General features: G+C 43.9%; 2 protein-coding genes across 5 annotated transcripts; both read left to right on the forward strand.

The window, feature by feature from the left end:
• The first annotated feature begins 142 nt into the window (after positions 1–142).
• acot11 (acyl-CoA thioesterase 11) lies at positions 143–12,860 on the forward strand. 4 transcript variants are annotated; one of them, XM_011473302.3, is made up of 16 exons: positions 143–345; positions 878–1,076; positions 4,018–4,087; positions 4,429–4,489; positions 4,577–4,678; positions 4,773–4,908; positions 4,982–5,135; positions 7,212–7,331; positions 7,411–7,549; positions 7,653–7,708; positions 9,525–9,591; positions 9,663–9,746; positions 9,963–10,096; positions 11,616–11,747; positions 12,013–12,139; positions 12,250–12,860. In XM_011473302.3, the coding sequence occupies exons 2-16, from the start codon at positions 887–889 to the stop codon at positions 12,430–12,432; spliced, it is 1,755 nt and encodes a 584-aa protein (XP_011471604.1). In that variant the 5' UTR covers positions 143–345; positions 878–886; the 3' UTR covers positions 12,433–12,860. The 4 variants fall into 4 exon arrangements, with proteins under 4 accessions (XP_011471604.1, XP_011471608.1, XP_020557140.1 ...); XM_011473306.3 differs by having other exon boundaries at positions 881–1,076; XM_020701481.2 differs by lacking the exon at positions 143–345 and adding an exon at positions 564–677.
• A 1,955-nt stretch (positions 12,861–14,815) lies between these two features.
• On the forward strand, positions 14,816–18,083 carry fpgt (fucose-1-phosphate guanylyltransferase). The gene is made up of 4 exons (XM_004067819.4): positions 14,816–15,013; positions 15,113–15,280; positions 15,370–15,462; positions 16,312–18,083. The coding sequence occupies exons 1-4, from the start codon at positions 14,941–14,943 to the stop codon at positions 17,718–17,720; spliced, it is 1,743 nt and encodes a 580-aa protein (XP_004067867.1). The 5' UTR covers positions 14,816–14,940; the 3' UTR covers positions 17,721–18,083.
• Positions 18,084–18,449: the final 366 nt, after the last annotated feature.

An 18,449-nucleotide genomic window follows, 5' to 3' on the forward strand; every position in this document is an offset into this window, starting at 1 on the left:
TTTACTACGTCACAAATACAACCAAAACACAGGTTATAATTGAATTAAGATTGTCCATTTTCCCGAGTGGCGTCCTCAGCTCCTCTCATAGGAACTCACTCAGTCCACCTTAAAAACCCCACATGATGCCGCGGATCTCGTGCACTTTCTCCCTCCAGTGGAGAAACTTCTGCAATAAAGCGGTTGTTGTTGTTGTTGCTCGGTGAATAGTTTTGGAGGGGGCGTCCGTGCGTTTAGAGAAGCCATGGTCCGGGGCGCAGAGCGCTCGCGCTCCGCCGGGTTTTAGCGTGGAAGCGGCCGCGCGCGCCTTGGCGTTGACAGAGGACGGCGTGTTGATCCACACCAGTAAGCCTGTCTGTCTTGTGTCAGCCTAATGTTTACCGGTGTTTACCTGCTGAAAAGACCCGTGTGGTAGGACGTTTGAGAGTAAAAGCCCCTTCTGCCCCTGTCATTCGTAACGGGGGGGGGGGGGGGGGGGGGGGGGGGGGGGCTCGTGCGTTTCGCTGGAGTTGAAGCCCCAAAGCGGTGCAGGAATGTCCTGAACCTCAGTCTGCAGCTCTGGAAATAGCTCATGTACTTAATAGTCACCGCCTTCTTTTATAAATGACGAACTTTGAGAAAGACATAAACGTTTGAAAAGTTTGTTTAAGAGAGGAGTCGGCAAGCGGGCCTTTAAGGTAAAAAAAATGCTGCGTACTGATGAGATAAATTGATTTTACTGAGGTTAAAGCTCAAGAAGGCAGCTTTCAGAGCTGAAAGTAAAAAAAACTCATTTAATGAAGCATTCCTTTAGTATTCATCAAAAGCTAAGTAATTTGCACACAAATGGGTTCATTTTTTCTTAAAATTCAGTTGACCCCTTTGTATTTCTGTGTAGCAGTGAGTTATGACTTCAGGACAGAAAGATGGAGACGCCATGACGGACGCTCAGCTCATCCATGCAGACGGGGAAGCGTACCGAAACCCCTCAGAGGTGCAGATGAGTCAGATTGTGATGCCCTGCCATGCCAACCACTGTGGAGAGCTGAGTGTGGGCCAGTTGCTGAAGTGGATGGACTCCACTGCCTGTTTATCTGGTAGGAGACAATCACTGTTCATTCCACAGGAACCTATAGACCACATACTATATTCACACACTCATTTAAATAAAGGAGAATAACGGCAAAACTTATTGTCAGTCATCATAAAAAGTGAAACTCCTATGTTATATTTAATTATTATAAATAGATTGAAATATCTCAAGCTTTTGTTTCTTGTAATTTTTGATGATTATGGCCTTTAGATCATAAACTATAGTTCTCAGAAAATAAGAAGATCACATCAGATCCATTAAAAAAGATGTTTTTAGCACAAACATTAGGTTTCCAAAACGTTTTTCATTTCTTTGTTTTGCCTCCTTTTGCACGAATGACTGCATCAATGCTCTGTGACATGGAGACCATCAGTCTGTGGCTCTGCAGAGCTCTCATCCTCCTTGTGAAGGCTGTGGATGACTGTCTTCTGGACATCCATAATGTCAACAATTCAACAATCGTCTCTTGAACATGTAGCTTATGGAGAGCAATTCATGGAAAACTACTTTAGCCAATTAATCAGCTGATAAAATGGTGACATCACCGTTATTTTTTTCAATATTCTAGCATTCCGAGAAACAGAATTTTGTTTTTTCTATACATATATAACCAACAAAATAACAGTAATTAAGCAATAGTTACCGTAAATTCCGGACTACAAAGCGCACCCGATTACAAGCCGCACCCACCCATATTCACGTGTTTAACTGCTTTTTTACATACTCAAGTCGCGTCAGAGTACAAGCCGCGCATGTGTTAGCCGATATTGTCATCCTGACAGATCACGCCCAGCATCCCAGAGTGAGTGCGATTTATTAGCACATTGTGGGTGGTGCCAGTTTTGCCTATGGGTCACGTACTTGAGTGTATCGACATCTGTCAAACAGCATGGACCTATATTCTCTTCACAAGTCCCTCAGTTATGGTGTTTTTATTTCATTTTTTTTTTTTACTTGTTGACAATCTAGGTATCTAACATAAAATTACAAACAGTAACCATATAATCAACATTACATCCCTCAGTTATAATGAGGAAATTTACATCCGCGATTCCACATTTCCCATGAGTCTTAGGGGCTAAAGGCGGGGCCAACGCCCGGCTCGCCATTCTGTTGTACGTGTTTAAGAATTAGCAAGTAGCAGCAGTGCATGGAGGGTGAACGGGAAAAGCTCTCCTTCCGCTTGTGTCGCAGCAGCGTTATGGGAGTAACAGGACTGGTTAGAAAACACAACGGTAAAATAAAGCAGCGGCGACTGAAAAGCGCGCGCCTCAGCGCGATACGCGCGCCTCAGTGCGGCGCGTGCGTCAGAATTCAGAAGCCTCTGCACTCCGCGGACGCCTCTGCGCTCCGCTCCCGCCCCGCGCGCTCCTTGTCTCCCCTTCCTATCTACCCCGACACCTCTGGCCAGGGCAGCTTCAAGGAGCAGCACTTCGTCCCCGTTGCGCCGGTGGATGGAGCAAATCGTTTCTGTGCAAAGCAATCGGACTTAATACTGAACGTTTTGTGTATGAGGGGCGGGTGCGTTGTTACGTGTGGGAGCCATCAGACTGCCATCGGCCCCGCAGCTCAATCAGCAGGAGAAGATGTCTCCAGCTCACACGGAGGCTGTGAGTTTTTCAAAGCAAAATTCCGCTTTTACGGTTTCCTTAGAAACCGTAAATGGAGTGTAAATTCACTCCGTGCGCTGTTCTCTCCGTCACGCAGCAAACCGGCTTTTCCAAACCCGTTGGTGACGGTGGACTTTTTTACGCTGCTTTTAACGATTGCTTTTAACTTGAAAGCTTCATCATAATGTAGCGGCGATCACGTGCACGTTGGGTCTAATGGCCCCAAAGGATTCTGGGATGCGGCCGGGCATGCGTGTTTCGTTTTGTTGAACCATGACTGAAGTGTCTAAGACCTGAAGTCAAGTCCATGCTGTTTGGCTGCTTAGAGGTGTGTTGAATAAAAATGCCTCGTGCTTGGTGTTAGATAGAGAATTCAAACTATTCACTGAGTTCGAAAGTACGTACATGGCGGCCGCCAATTAAATCCATAAATTAGCCGCGTCACTGAATAAGCCGCAAGGCCGTAAGCGCAGGAAAAAAGTAGCGGCTTGTAGTCCGGAAATTACGGTAATTATTATAATCAATGTGTAATGATTCTATAATATGTAGGAGTTTCACTTTGTAAATTAACTAACCGGATTGACCGAACATCTTAACCAAACTTAGTAGTGGTAGATCCTCTTTGTCTTCATAGTTTTTTGTGTCCTGTTGTCTGAATGCCGTGTCCCACCGCCACTATGTACATTTTGTGCATATTGCACAGATAAAAAATTGGTCAAACATGAATACACATGAAACAACTGAAAAAAGTTGTGGCTTTTATGTGAAATTTTCACAGCTGTTTCGCAAATAAATCCCTTTAAAACCACGGAAGAAGTACAAATAAACCATGCAAAGAACATGTAAATGTAACGTAGAACGTGAACCGTGCTTGATTAGTGAGCTGTTTATACGCAATTTATGAGTGATTTGTGTCAATCACATAATTTGAACGTGATATGAGCGCCGTACACGCGATAGAAAAGGTACATGCGTGAAAAGTCCGTTTGACGTACGTGAAACGGTCGTGAAAAGCCACAAATTTGCGTATCCATCTCGCAAAAATCGCACACAATTGCGTAAGATTTACGCAATAATTGTGCATAAACTACATAAAATACATGTAAACTGTGTTATTCTCAACAAACCAAAAATTTTGAACAGCTCAAAACCGAATTCACGTAAAGACCCGTCGGCTGAAGCCATCGACAGTCATCTGGGCGCTTCGTCGAATGACGAACGCAAGAAACACTTATGATGATATCATGCATCACAAAAGACCAAAATGTCATAAGTAAAAAATGAGCAAAATGTATGTAGTTGCTGTGTGACACGGCCTTCATATTTGCGTTTCAGCTGAGAGACAAGCAGGTTGTTCCTGCATCACTGCATCGGTGGATGACATTCATTTTGAGCTCACCATTGGGTAAGATGTCAACCAGAAAAGTGTTTTGCTGTGGGCTCAACCTCAGCTAAGTGACTTATAGAGTAGGAGAGGCTTTTGTTACATGTAAAATGCTAATGTGGAGTTAAAATGTAGTTTTCTCTTTAAAGAAAAAAAGGTTTATGACTTTTGAAAAACGAGTAAATATAACCTTTTCAGACAACATTGTCTGGGTTCTTTTTTCGTTTATAGGTTTTAAAGGTTTGCACCTTTCTGCTGGTGGTTGAACATTGTGTCTCACATTCGAAAGGGGTTTTTCTGTGTAAAGTGCAGTCACAGCTCCATGTTGACAGTAAAGAGTGTCCTGTGTTTATCTCCTAAAGGGTGGGAAAAGTTGTCAATATCAAAGCAAAGGTCAACAGAGCTTTTACATCCAGCATGGAGGTTGGTGGAATTACTGTACCTTTGTCAGAACAAGTTAATTGCCTTTCAGAAAAGTATGTTTTGAATTCTGTGGTTGTTTCTGGTCAGGTGGGCATATCGGTCACATGTGAGGACCTTTACACAGGCAGGCAGTGGAAAGTTTGCCACGCCTTTGCCACCTTTGTTGCCAGGCGAACTGAAACTGGGAAGGTAAAGTTATTAGAAAAAAAACATGGGAGAGTTTGGGTGGAGCTGGGTTAATTTATCTGATTTTTATATTGTTTGTTTTTATGGATACACACAGGTACAACTCAAGCAGGTGATTCCACGCACACACATGGAGCAGATTGAGTACAGCCTGGCTGCGGAGAGGCGGCGGATGAGGCTCATCCACGCTGAGATTATGACAGACCTACTGAGCAGCAGCACAGCTCAGCTGGGTACAGACACAAGGCGTTTTTGAACATACGGCCCTCTCAACTCAGACTGATTAAAAGCTCCTTGTTTCATCAGGAGAATGTCAGGAGTATGAGGGGGCGGTGCCAGCCGAACGGACACGGGTGGAGAGTGTGGAGCTGGTCCTTCCTCCTCACGCCAACCACCAAGTCAGCACTTTCGGTGGTCAGATTATGGCCTGGATGGAGAATGTGGCTACAATTGCAGCAAGGTATCCACTTAGTGCTTGCATTTGTTGAAAAATGTTAAGCTAGTTTAAAATCAAGAGTCATGAAAATTCCAGTGATGGACATAACGTTTATAGACTCTGCATATCGATTTGAGCTCACATATTTTCAGGTTTGACAGGAATGCAGTCTAAAGTACAGCACATAATCTGAAAGGAGATCAAGCCATTTCTCAGAGCTCAGCAGTTTAAACAGGCAGATTTTCTCACATAAGCTTCACACCTCAGGTTTTTTCCACATGTTCTTTGGATGGTGGCTTGGAAATAACTTTTGTCATTATAAAGCAGCAACTTTATCATTTTTTAACCTATTTTTGCTGCTCTTTTTTTGCCAGACTTTTCCGTGGGCTTTATTTTAGACCATTGCCTGCATATAAGAACTGGACTGAGTGACTCCTCCCCTCTGGCATTCCAAACAGGAAGTAGCCGCTGGCTCAAAGAAGCCAAACTTCCATAGACTTCTATAGAGAAATAAACAGCTGTTTCTCCATAATTCTATTGGACAGAATAACCATTCTTGCTCTGATACCGTTTTTTAATATCTGCTTGATAATCCACATGTTTTTCATTATATTTTTTCTGTAGTTCAACGTATTCAAGTTATATACTGGCCAATCAGATGCCTCAATAAAAGTAGGTGGAGCCTGCTGGCCCCCACATTCAATGTGACAGATTTTGTAGAGCTCGCGTTCTCAAAGATTGTTTTTGATATGATACACTGACAGATCTTTGTCCTTCTAAAACAACAGACCAATTCTGGTTTGGTAATCCCCCTTTTCAGATTTTACAGCTCCACTCACTTCTGCCCTTCACATATAGATGTATTTCTATCTATTAAAGAATTTTGATGCTGTATTTGGTCAAATTGAACAGTGGACCAACTCTACACCCTCTTTAGGGTGCTGGAGGGTTCGTGGGAGTTCGCTCATCCAGTCCATATGTGTTTCGTGGATTTGGAGAAGGCATTCCACCTTGTCCCCCGTGGTATCCTGTGGAGGGTGCTCTGGGAGTATGGGGTCCGAGGAGCCTTATTGAGGGCTGTCCGGTCTCTGTATGACCGGAGTAAGAGCTTGGTTCCCATAGCCGGCAGTAAATCAGACTTATTCCTGGTGGATTTTGGACTCTGGCAGGGCTGCCCTTTATCACCAGTTCTGTTCATAGTTTTTATGGACAGAATTTCTAGGTGCAGCCAGGGGCCAGAGGGGGTCTGTCCTGTTGGCTTCATCGAGCCAGGACCTCCAGCGTGCATTGGGGCGGTTTGCGGCCGAGCGTGAAGCGGCTGGGATGAGGGTCAGCGCTGCTAAATCTGAGGCCATGGTTCTCGACCGGAAAAAGGTAGTTTGCCATCTCTCGGTGGGTGGAGTGTCCCAGCCCCTGGTGGAGGAGTTTAAATATCTGGGGGTCTTGATCAAGAGTGAGGGAAGACCAGAGCATGAGATTGACAGTCAGGATGGAGCGATGTCCGTAGTTATGCGGTCGCTGTATCGGTCCGTTGTGGTGAAGAGAGAGCTGAGCCAAAAAGCAAAGCTCCCAATTTACCGGTCAATCTTCTTTCCAATACTTACCTATGGTCATGAGCTCTGGGTCATGACCGAAAGAACGAGGTCCTGAATACAAGTGGCTGAAATGAGCTTCCTCCGTAGGGGGGCTGGGTGCTCCCTTAGAGATAGGGTGAGAAGCTCGGTCACCCACGGAGAACTCGGAGTAGAACCGCTTCTCCTCCACATCAAAAGGAGACAGTTGTGGTGGCTCAGGCATCTAGTCTGGATGCCTCCTGGATGCCTCCCTGGAGAGGTGTTCTGGGCATGTCCCAATAGGGGGAGGCCCCGGGGAAGACCCAGGACATGCTGGAGAGACTATGTCTCTTGGCTGCCCTGGGAACGCCTCGGGGTCCCCCCAGGAGAGGAAAGTCTGGGCATTTCTGCTAAGACTGCTGCCCCCGCGACCCAGTCCCGGATAAGTGGAGGAACATGGGTGGATGGAACGTTTGATTGAGTTTGAAATCCAATTTTTTAGCTACAACAAAGCATCCATGCTTATTTTTTATATTGTTGAATCTAGCCGTTTGTGTAAGGCCCACCCGACTCTGAGGACTATCGACATGTTCCATTTTCGGGGCCCCTCCCACATCGGGGACCGACTGGTTCTGAAAGCCATCGTTAACAATTCCTTCAAGCACAGGTCAGGCTCCCGCTCATCAATGTCCGGCTCATCCTAATGATAATGGACTTCAAAACCTTCCATTTGGGCTGTGTTGTAGCATGGAGGTTGGAGTCTGCGCTGAGGCCTACCAGGGCAGAGAACCTCTGCGACATATAAACAGTGCCTTCATGACATTCGAGGTGCTTGACAATGAAAGAAAACCTTGCACGCTGCCGCGGATACGACCTGAGCCTGTGGTAAGTGCGCCGTTATACTTCTGCCTCTAAAGTTCTGCATTCTGGATATTCCATATCAGGTATGTTGTTGAACGATAATGGCAGGTTTTCCTATGTTTTTCAGGATGGAAAAAGACGTTATGTAGAGGCTATAGCCAGAAAGAAGATCCGTCTTGATAGGTTGGCATTTCCTGTTGAAAACTCAGGTTTTGTTGTCAACAATCATAACTTAACCTAGCTTTACCTTAGTTTGTGGGACATTTTTCAAGTCAGAGGGGTTCAGCCTGAATGATCCTCTAGTCCAATGTTTTCCATCTGTGGTTCTACTGTCCTGCATGTTTACACAGGTTAAACTCGAGTCCTGCAGAAAACCTGGGAATGCCATAAAAGACAAGTGTCTGGGCAGGTTTGCAAACATGCAGGACAGTCATTACTGGACTTCACAGAGGCCAAAGAAGGATGATTGCTAAGATTAATGTTCATGTCACAGAGGAACCTGATTTTTAAAAGAAGTTGGATTAAATTTGAATTTACAAGTCACTCAGAAAGACTGAGTGACTTTAATAGCACATACAACTCCCACCGCGCCATCGGCAAAATCTTCAAAATTAGCTGCTCGTTTTTTCTGGAGATCAAATGCAGACGGTGGCAGTCTGGCGGCAGTCAATCAGGCGGCGATAACGTCATTACAAAATCGGGTGACATGCGTCACGCAATTGTGCGTTCTTGCACAATCGCACACTGCTCGCACATTCTCAGCGCACAAGAAAATTTTGTTACAAATCCATCAAACAAGCTTACCCTTCTTATTTCAGATGCAAATATCACACGAGTTGTGCACACCCAATTTACGTAAGTTCCTCCCCTAAAAAAGCGAAAAAGTCCTCAGTCGCAGCACGTGCTGCGCACATTTGGTGTGTGTGTGTGTGTGTGTGGTGGGGGGGTGGTTGCTGACAGTGGTGTGTCAGCAACCCCAATTTACATGCACAGACACATGTAAATTTAGGCAACCTTTCTGCCACCAGACTACGACTGCACTATCTCCAAATGTGCCAGGGCGGTGGGTGACGAATGCCAAAAAAATGTCCAGTCGCTGTTGAATTTGAACTTTTTCCAAAAACCTCAGCGGCCACCCAAGTGCGTATAAGAATACGACTCCCGCCAGCCGATTACAAATGCCACCGCGCAGCCACCACTGGGCCACCTGCCAAATTTGCTGAAAAACTGGCATTTAGGTCGCCGCACTGTGGCATTTTGTGACAGTAGCTTAAAGATTTGTCCTGCTGTCATGACGAGCTGTAAATCTCAGTTTAACACATTTTGATCCAGACTGTAAGCTGCGTTCACACCGAAAGCGATTCCTGCGTCAGGCGTGTCCAGGGATCCTGCGTCGCAATTTGAGCGTTGGGCTCGGCGCTTCGGCCCATGACCAACGCACAAACCTGCAGAACATGTACAGTGAAAGAGAATAAACCTTAAGTTGACTGCTTAACTGTTAGACTGTCACAAGAACAGGCAGACGGCTGGATCCAAATGCAGCAGGTTTATTAATAACAGGCATAGGATCATCAGAGGAGAGACAGGGTAGTCAGGATCCAGGCAAGACTCGGTACAGGCGGCAGGCAAACAGAACCAGAAACAGGGTCAGGAGACAGAAGATCAGGTCCACATCTATCGCTCGGTAATGAAGGCAGAGTGGCACAAACAATACATTGCACTTAGTGTGGCTCAGTGCAGTGCTTCAGTAGAGTAGACGGTGTAGTATGCTGTGGTTGATTGAGTGAATGAGAGTCAGGTGTGCAGCATCCAGGAAGTGCACGCTGGGGTTGCTGGGAGATGTACTCTGGAGATGTCTGTTGGTGACCAGAGGGGGAGACAGAGTTCTGACTTCTGACATAAACATCTTTATTTTTATTGATTTTTAAATAATAAATTAGTGTTTGAGTGAAAGTTTGTCAGGTTGTGTCTCCGGTTGACCTGCTGTCTTTCATTACAGAAAATACATTATCTCCTGTAAACAACCTCAGGTGTCCTTGTCCGTGCCCTGGGATCCCAGTAACCAGGTAGGATTGAAGCCGACAGAAGGAAAAGCCGCACCTACAGCTGTGCATTCAGGAGACTCTTTGTTTTTCAGATGTACCTGAGTTACAACAATGTGTCGGCACTAAAACTCATGGACACCAGAAACAACTGGGTGTTAACCTCAGAGAAGAATAAGGTTGGTTATTTTGTAATGAGGAAGGAAACGACTCGTGAACTCGCTGCTTAGTTTTCGTAGATAAAGTAGATAAAGATGTTTCCTCTTTTGCTGAGAACAATAAAAGGGATTATTGGCAGCCTACCTTCTTAGCTAAGCCTTTCAGAGGAGTCACACCTGACACACGTCTGCACCTGAAGTGAAGGTTATTTATAGAAACCGGTGCTGCATTCGCAGGTCAGGCTGTACACGCTGGAGGAGAACCACATGCTGTGCTTCAAAGTGGAGATGTACGTCAGCGTTCCAGCAGAGCAGTCGTTCCACCTTCTGTCAGACCTGACGAGGAGAAAAGAGTGGGACCGCCATTATGAGTCAGTAACACGCACACTCACAGCATTACAGCCGTCTGTGAGGGCACTGGCAGGAAGGACTTTCTTTTTATTTCACAATCCTATAAAAAGAACAAGAAAATCCAACATGACGGACAGCACAGATTAACCGACAAACTTTTCTCCAAAATGAAATGAGTGAAAAAGTCTCTGAACTCCTTTCAGAAGCATGAACCTCTGCAGGTCCATGCAGTGTGTAGAAAAAAAAGCGAAGATCAGTTCTGAACAGGAATACAGGAGCCAAACTGCACATATATTTTTTGTCCTGTGGGTGCTGCCATGATTAAACCTGCACTGGGCACTGTATAGGCGCCACATGCCCCCGCCTTCAGAGCCCCCACGTTTGCCGAGCGGCTGCCACACGCCCCTCACCCTCCCCTTCTGCCCCTGTCACCCTGGTCTGAGCTTCACATGACAAATTTGGGTTTTTTTTCAACCACTTTTTTCAAAATGGCTTCTTTCTATTGGTTTTATCTCCGTAGAAATGATTTCATTTTTTGGTCGCCTGGGGGTGGGGAACATGTTCATGTAAGTTTTATAAGAACCATTAAAAGTACATTTTTGGATTTCCCTGGCAACGGAGGTTCTATGTTAACAACATTCCTTATATGTTCATATCGTATTTCATGTTGTTTCATTCAAGTTGAGCCAACGATTCATGATAAATTTTCACAAAATTCCGGTAAAAAATATGCGAGCAACAGGGAAACGCCACTTTTGAGAGCTCGCTGCGCTAACACCGTTCAAAATCTACAAACTTGAAAACCAACATTGATTTTCATACAGTTTTCTCAACAATCTATATGTCATAAATCAGTGAAAAACAACAGGATCAACAAGGACTGCAAACCACAGGACTTCTGTTATTCTTTCTCTCGTTGCTTTGCCCTGCCCGCATAATTTCTGGCCAATGACTGAAGAAATCATTAGTCACATGGTTTTGTTTAAAAGCTTTGGTACGAAACAGGAAAGGCAGCTTGAAGGCAGTCTGAATACAGACCAAACGCAAGGTTCAGGACTCGATCTGGACCAAATTAAGCGGACTGGGTCCAGACCAACAGACTTATCCAGTCCCATAGTCTTCTTTTTCTAATGTGGAGGTCTGAATTCAGTCTGGGATTAACTTTTCTCTACTCTTTTGTATTTTGTCTCAGTTTTGATCAGGAAAATTGTAGCCCAAAAAACATCTGTAGCTTTGAGTTGAAAATAAATGTACTTTCTTCCCAATTCTATGGAGCCCGGGATCTGAGATGGGTAAAAAAAAATAAAAAATTTTGTTCCTACGAAATCATATTTCTTCCCACAAATTAATTATTTCTTGGGAACAAAATACTATTTTGTGGGAATGATTTTTTAAAATTGATTTTACCCATGTCAGAACCCCGTCTCCGTACATTTCATCCTTTATTTACTTTCTGTATTCCAGAAAAATTCTGACTGAATGATGCAAATCCTTGTGTACTGATACTGATGGCGCTTTGTGGTTGATAACCTGCTGCAGGCAGTGTGAGGTGATCATCCAGGCAGATGAAGAAGATACTCTTTATCGGGTCGTTACACCCTCCGTCAGTAAAGGGGGCAAAGGGAAGGACTTTATCTTGCTGGCATCTAGAAGGAAACCTTGTGATTCCAGGTATTGTAAAATGACATGTTGACTTTTTTAGCAGCTCTTCTTTTACTTTAAAAAAAATCTAGCTCTTAAAATGTGTTTGTTCTGTAAACTTGAAACATCTAGGTTTTAGAAGTTTCACTTTTAGCAGTTTACATATTATATAGTAAAATACATTTGGATTAAAGAGTGTCATACTCTGCATTTACTGTCATTTAACTTGTTTTTTTGAGAGGAGTTTTAGCATTTCAATGACTCTCAGAAAGCCTTCCTCTCTTGTCCTTATCAGGGACCCATATCTGATCGCTCTGCGTTCAGTCACGTTACCCACCCACCCCCCGACCGAGGACTACACCAGGGGCGAGGTGCAGTGTGCCGGCTTCACAATCAGGGAGGAGTCCAACTCCGTCACCAAGGTTGGCATGAAGCGTGCGTCACGCACACTCGCCACATCAGCTCTGCGTGTTTCTTTGAGGCCGGCGCCAAACTCAGGGCTGCTTCCTCACGCGCTTCGTCTTTGTTTCAGCTCACCTACTACAACCAGGCGACTCCTGGGGTCCTGCCATACATCTCCACAGACATTGCCGGGCTCTCCTCTGGCTTTTATTGCACTTTTTCTGCCTGCAGCCGCTTCCTGGAAACCAGCGAGGACACTGCGGTGGTGGACTCTGCTGCTTCAAAAGAAGAAAAGTCACAACAGAAGGAATGATTTTTATTATTTTAGTGTTGTCTTCCTTTCATTTCACTACAGTAGCCAGTTTAAGGATTTGTTTTTTTGTTTTGATTTGTTTTGTTTTTGCAGAAAGATTATTGAGCAATAGTGCACAATGAAGCACGTGTCCGCACAACATTTTAAGCCTCTTACTGATCTAATAATACGCCAAAAAGAATTCTCAGAGCCTTTTTAATTTTTTCTAGATGAATCGTATTTAAAAACTGATTTTTTTAGCACGTTTTCAACTGTAGTGCCAGTGTTCTGAGTTTTAAGCTGTGACTAATTAAACTGCATTTAATTTTATGTTGTATTAGAAATAAGAAGCCAGTGTTTACATGTTGTTTTTGTTTTGAGACCACTATTTTTATTGTACATGAACATGATTATGGATATCAGATTAAAAACTTAAAGTAGAACCAAAAGTGAAGGACTTGATTGATGCTGTCGTTTACATTTACCTGAAACTCCCTCCCACAGAGGCTCGCTGCATTCTTTCCATTCCTGAAGCATTAAAGGAAAAACAGAGCAGAGCTGGCATTTGCAGCCCGCTGTGAAGACTGCAGGAGCAGCAGAGGAGCACGAAGGAGTCTGGAGTGACACAACAAGACACCCTGACTGTGACCGAGACAGATTTAAAGAAGTTAATAGCTTGCTTTGCTTTCAGAGTTTTTGGTTTTTGTTCTTCAGCCTTTTCAGTCAATTGCTTCTTTCCAGACTTGGTAAACCATACTCCAGCGGTGCAGCGTCCGCCAAGCCCTCACAATCCTCAGAGCTAAACTCTATAGCAGCAAAAATGCTGCATGCTGGCTGACACAATCGGTTTTGCCGTTAGAGTCAATAAATCTGTCCACAGCATCCCTGGATTAGCTGTGCCATGTGCAATGAACACTGCTACACTCTTCTTGTTTATGTCCAGACCATACAGGCAGCTTGACATCCACAGATGGTGCTTCTCTTTTTGCTCTGCTTTGCCCATGAGCTTAATGAATCTGTGAGCGGTCTGTGCCCGCTCTTCTTAAAGTAGTCCCAGCTGCCTTAACCAGTGGATACGGGCTAACCTGTACAGGGCACGCAGGTTGTACACATGTAACATCAAGATCGTTGATGGCTTAGTGAACCCACAGAGAGAAAATGTTTATGCACATTTTTTTTATGTGCATGCTGCTATAATAATCTGTGAACTATAATAATAATGAATTTATAGTGAAGATTTTCATTTTTATTTGGATTTTTGATCGGCCGAAATCCCGGCGGACATCTGCATCTAAAACACTTAGACACGTAGATCATGAATGTATCATGAAAGACTGAAATTTCATACGTTGAAAATGTGCAAAATGTATCTAAGCAGCAAATTCTCTCTAAGACCATCTACGGGCCCGGACAGCCCAGAATCCTGCAGCACCCACACAGGTCAACCCCTATTAGGGTGCATGTAACCATAAGGGATTTGCAACAGTATGTATGAAAATCAACTGAGATTGCACATTTTGTGGAAAAAGAAAGAAAGTTCTTGCTTATGGATTTTTCTTCTTCTAATTTTATATGAATGCATTTAGTTAACATGAAAATATATAATAAAGGATTAGATTTATCTGTGCTTTTCCAGACGCTCAAAGCTCTTACAATATGTCCATTATTCATTCACTCCTCATTCGTGCTTGGTGATGACAACAAGTATGAAAGATGTACTTTTCTCATGTTTTTGATCTGTATGTTACCAGTTTGGGGGATTTAGTTATACTTCTGTTACCATAGTAACACAAACATTTTGTTTCAAGTTAAAAACAGTGATTGGTGCTCCTGCTGTCAAATTCATTTACCAAGACTAGACCTGAGGGCCAAAGTGGGTTTACTCATCATTGTGTTTTATTCAGATTTGATGGCTTAAGAAAAAGATTTTTTTATCTCTAAGTTTGTTGCTTAACAAAACAGATAACAAAGGGACAGACACAATGAAAAGGAGACAATTTCTCTCAGAAATCATGCAGCTGCCTAGTGTCCTGACTGAACTTTTGAGACGTTTTCTGTGTTGATACCACTAGGAAAGAATTTGCATGTTTACCACAACACAGCTGCTTCTATCTGACAGTGTCTTTGTGATGCCAGCATGTCCCCAGCATGGACCTAAGAAGAAAAGGACCGAGTTATGGTTTTTGTTGGTGTTTGAACGTGTTTGACATGCCAGGAGGAAAAACAGCGCTCCAGTAGAATTTATGAAAAACAAAAATATTCCAAGTGATTCTATTTTATTTATAATTTAATACTATTTCTTACACTAAAATTTGACATAATTTTGATACTAAATTTGAGTTTAAAATCTTCAAAATTAATCTCCACAAACGCACAACTCAATCTGCGCATGCGTTCTTGTTGTAAACAATTTGAACACGTGACCAAACCCGGAAATTGCTTATATTTAGTCACAGAGAGCTTCGAATAAACGAAACTTGAATCGAAATAAAGTCATTTAAGTTTGTTTTTTTTGATTCCGTGGTCAGTATGAGTGAAGTATGTGGTGGTAAGCTGCCTACCTCAACGAGGAAAAAAATCAGGAAGTTCAGTTCCTTGCGCGGTGAGTTTTCAAAGTCCCCGCGTGCGTCTGTATCTGCGCGTGTGTCCTTCTGCAGTCCAGTCAAAAAGCAGCTTCTTGTTTCTCCGTAATCTCTTAAAGGTCGGGAGGTGCAGTCGGGAGACTTCTGGGACGTGGTGGTGGTGACCGCCGTGGACGGCGGCCAGAAGGAGGCGTATGAGGCGCAGATCAGCGAGAAGATCGACAGGAGAGAGCTTCCTCTCGGAACCACCTACAAGGTCTTCTCCGACCCTCCTGGACCCAAAATCGGTAAGACTGCACGGGAGCTATTGGGTTTAACAGTCCTCTGTCTCCACGATTTTTCCAGAAAAAGGTTGAACTAAAGTTTTATTTTAAAGGGAACGGCGGCTCCACCCTGCACGCGCTGCAGCAGCTGAAGTCCGTGTATGGAGAAGCTCTGAGCAGACTGAGAGTCATCCTCATCCATGCTGGTGAGTTTTTACCACTAACAGTTCATGCCTTTTACTAAATGTTGATGATTTAAATGGATTTTCAATTTGAATTAAACCATTTATGTTTGTCGCAAAAATCTGAATTTAGCTTCTCAAAACAGAAGTTTTGTGAATGAACAAAACTGGTATGAATAAATGATTCGGCTACATAAAGAATCAGAAGTGTGTAATATTAAATTAATATATTTCTAATGATCAAAATCAAATGTTAAAAAATCTACTGTTTTTGGGAACTATTTAGTCTTTTCTAGACAAATGTAATTCCAAAATAATATTAAAAATGTTTATTTTCACTTCTCAACTTTTTGAAAAGATATTTTATTTTACTTAGTTTATTTATTTTGCACATGGCAGACATTTCTTGCAGACATCAACCAAATTCTTTATGTAAACTACTCCTGATCTTCACTTGTGCTGTTGCATGGAGGCCAATGCAAACCAAACTTTAGAAAACACTGACTTTCTTTTAAAAAGCTTGGCTGGTAATTTAAAACAAGAAATAAATAAATACAGCAAATTTTAATATAATAATCCCTTCAAATATAATATTTAGCTCAATTTTTTATAAACTAATAACAGATCACACCATCATGAAGCAGTGAGAAAATCTGTTTTAAGGAAAAGAAGTAATTGAAGTCCTGAACGGCTTTTTTTAGCCTTTTTTTTGTTAGATCAGCTTATGTCATGATTGATTCATGATGCTTTTTTAAAAACGTAAAGAAAACTTTTATATTTTATGTAATCAGTTGTTTTGAGCAGGTGAAACACAACATTGCATATCTTTTTAATATTAATTTGACAAATTTGTCCCTCTTTTGAACACTACAGGTGGCTTCAGTCAGCGTTTGCCCAGTGCCAGCGCTCTGGGGAAGATCTTCATGGCCGTTCCACTGGGTGACCCTATTTACCAGATGCTGGAGCTCAAACTGGCCATGTATGTGGACTTTCCATCCAAAATGAAGCCTGGCATCCTGGTGACCTGCGCGGATGACATCGAGCTTTATAGCGTAGCCGAGGGGGAGGAGGTCAGGTTTGATAAACCAGGCTTTACTGCTTTGGCGCACCCCTCTCCGCTCTCTGTAGGAACGACCCACGGCGTGTTTGTGTTGGATCAACAGGAAACCTCCTCTCAGTCTGAAATGGAGAATGTTTCCTGCCTGCGTTTTCTCCACAAGCCGAGCATCAGACAGATGCAGGCTAGCGGTGCCGTTTGCAATCGGAGGAGCGGTCCGATTCCTGTTTCTGATGCTGAGTTTGTGTACACAGACAGCGCGTATTATGTTGATTTTGATACGGCAAACGTTCTGCTGAACCTGCTGAAAGAGCTGGGGCCTTTGAGCTGTGAGATCGACGCATACGGGGACTTCCTCCAGGCTCTGGGCCCTGAAGCCACTGTCGAGTACACGAACAACACCGCAAACGTGACCAAGGAGGAGACGAGTCTGGTCAGCGTCCGCCAAAAGATTTTCAGTCTTCTTCAGGGGACCCCCCTGAACGCAATACTCCTCAACAACTCCAAGTTTTATCACATCGGAACCACGTCAGAGTTCCTCTTTCACCTGACTGAGGATGAGGAGCTGAGGAGTGAGCTGGGCCTCCTGTCTTCTGCCTTCAGCGTCCACCTGGACCAGAGCTCTGACGGCTACTCTGGCTGCTGCATCATGCACAGCGCTCTAGATTCCAGTTGCTGTGTGGGACCTGGATCAGTGGTGGAGTACTCCAGGCTGGAAGCCGGTGTTTCTGTCGGTCGGGGCTCCATCATCAGCAGCTGCTGGGTTGGTCCAGGCCTCGCCGTGCCGGATGGGGCCTTCATGCACTCGCTGTCTGTGAACCACCAGAAGCAAACCGGGTTTGTTACCGTCTTTTTTGGGATCAACGACAGCTTGAAGCTTTCTGTGGATGCTGCTGCCTGCATGGAAGAGCTGATGTTTTTTGGGACGCGCCTGTCAGAGTGCCTGTCCCTCTGGGAGGTGGACGCCGAACTCCTGAGGTTCTCCAGAGATCCCTCCAGCTGCAGTCTGTGGAACGCTCGCCTGTTTCCTGTGTGCTCCGATCAGCAAAGCTCCTTCTCTGCGTCCCTAAAGATGCTGCAGGCCATCCTCAGCGGGTCTAGAAGGCCTCTTCCTGCGAAAACACAGCTGCTTTCCATGCAGGAGTGTCTACAATGCAAGAATCTACAGGAGATGCTGAAGTTCAGGAAAGATCTACATGACGAAATTGTGCTGAAGAGACAGTGAGACATCCAGCCTTCCATATTGTTAGGTCATGCATAAATGTTTGCATTGTCAGAGCTGCTTTTGTTCTTGAAATACTGATAAATTCATTCTTTATGTGGGAAATGAGGAATAAGTTAAAGTAATTAAAAAGATATCTGCTTTGTTTGAAATATTTTACCTTTAAAGATTCTTTATACTAATTTAGTTTTTTTATTCTCTGGATTTGCAAGAATTTTATAATAAAAACTACGATGCAGAGTTCTTACCCACTGTTCTGTCTTTTTCCCACAAACACAACTAAATGTTTCTGCAGAAATATTTGTTTTCATACAAATGTGGACAAAATGGTTTATGCTTTATTTTCAATAAAAATTCACAACGGTTTATTTATTTATTTAATTCGCAACAGTTGGCTGCACGGTGGTGAAGTGGTTAGCGCTCTTGCCTCACAGCAAGAAGGCCCCCGGTTCCAGTCCCGGCTGGGGGACATGAAAAACACAACATCAATGGGGGACCTTTCTGTGTGGAGTTTGCATGTTCTCCCCCTCCATGCATGGGTTCTCTCCGGAATTTCTGGCTACCTCCCACCGTCCAAAAACATGCTTCATAGGTTAATTGGCAACTCTAAATTGTCCATAGGTGTGAGTGGGTGTGTGATATGTGGCCCTGTGACAGACTGGCGACCTGTCCAGGGCGTCCCCTGCCTTTGGCCACAAGTGGCCGGGATAGGCTCCAGCAGCCCCGTGACCC

This window comes from Oryzias latipes, chromosome 4 (genome assembly GCF_002234675.1).
Source record: "Oryzias latipes chromosome 4, ASM223467v1".
NCBI classification, from domain to species: domain Eukaryota; kingdom Metazoa; phylum Chordata; class Actinopteri; order Beloniformes; family Adrianichthyidae; genus Oryzias; species Oryzias latipes.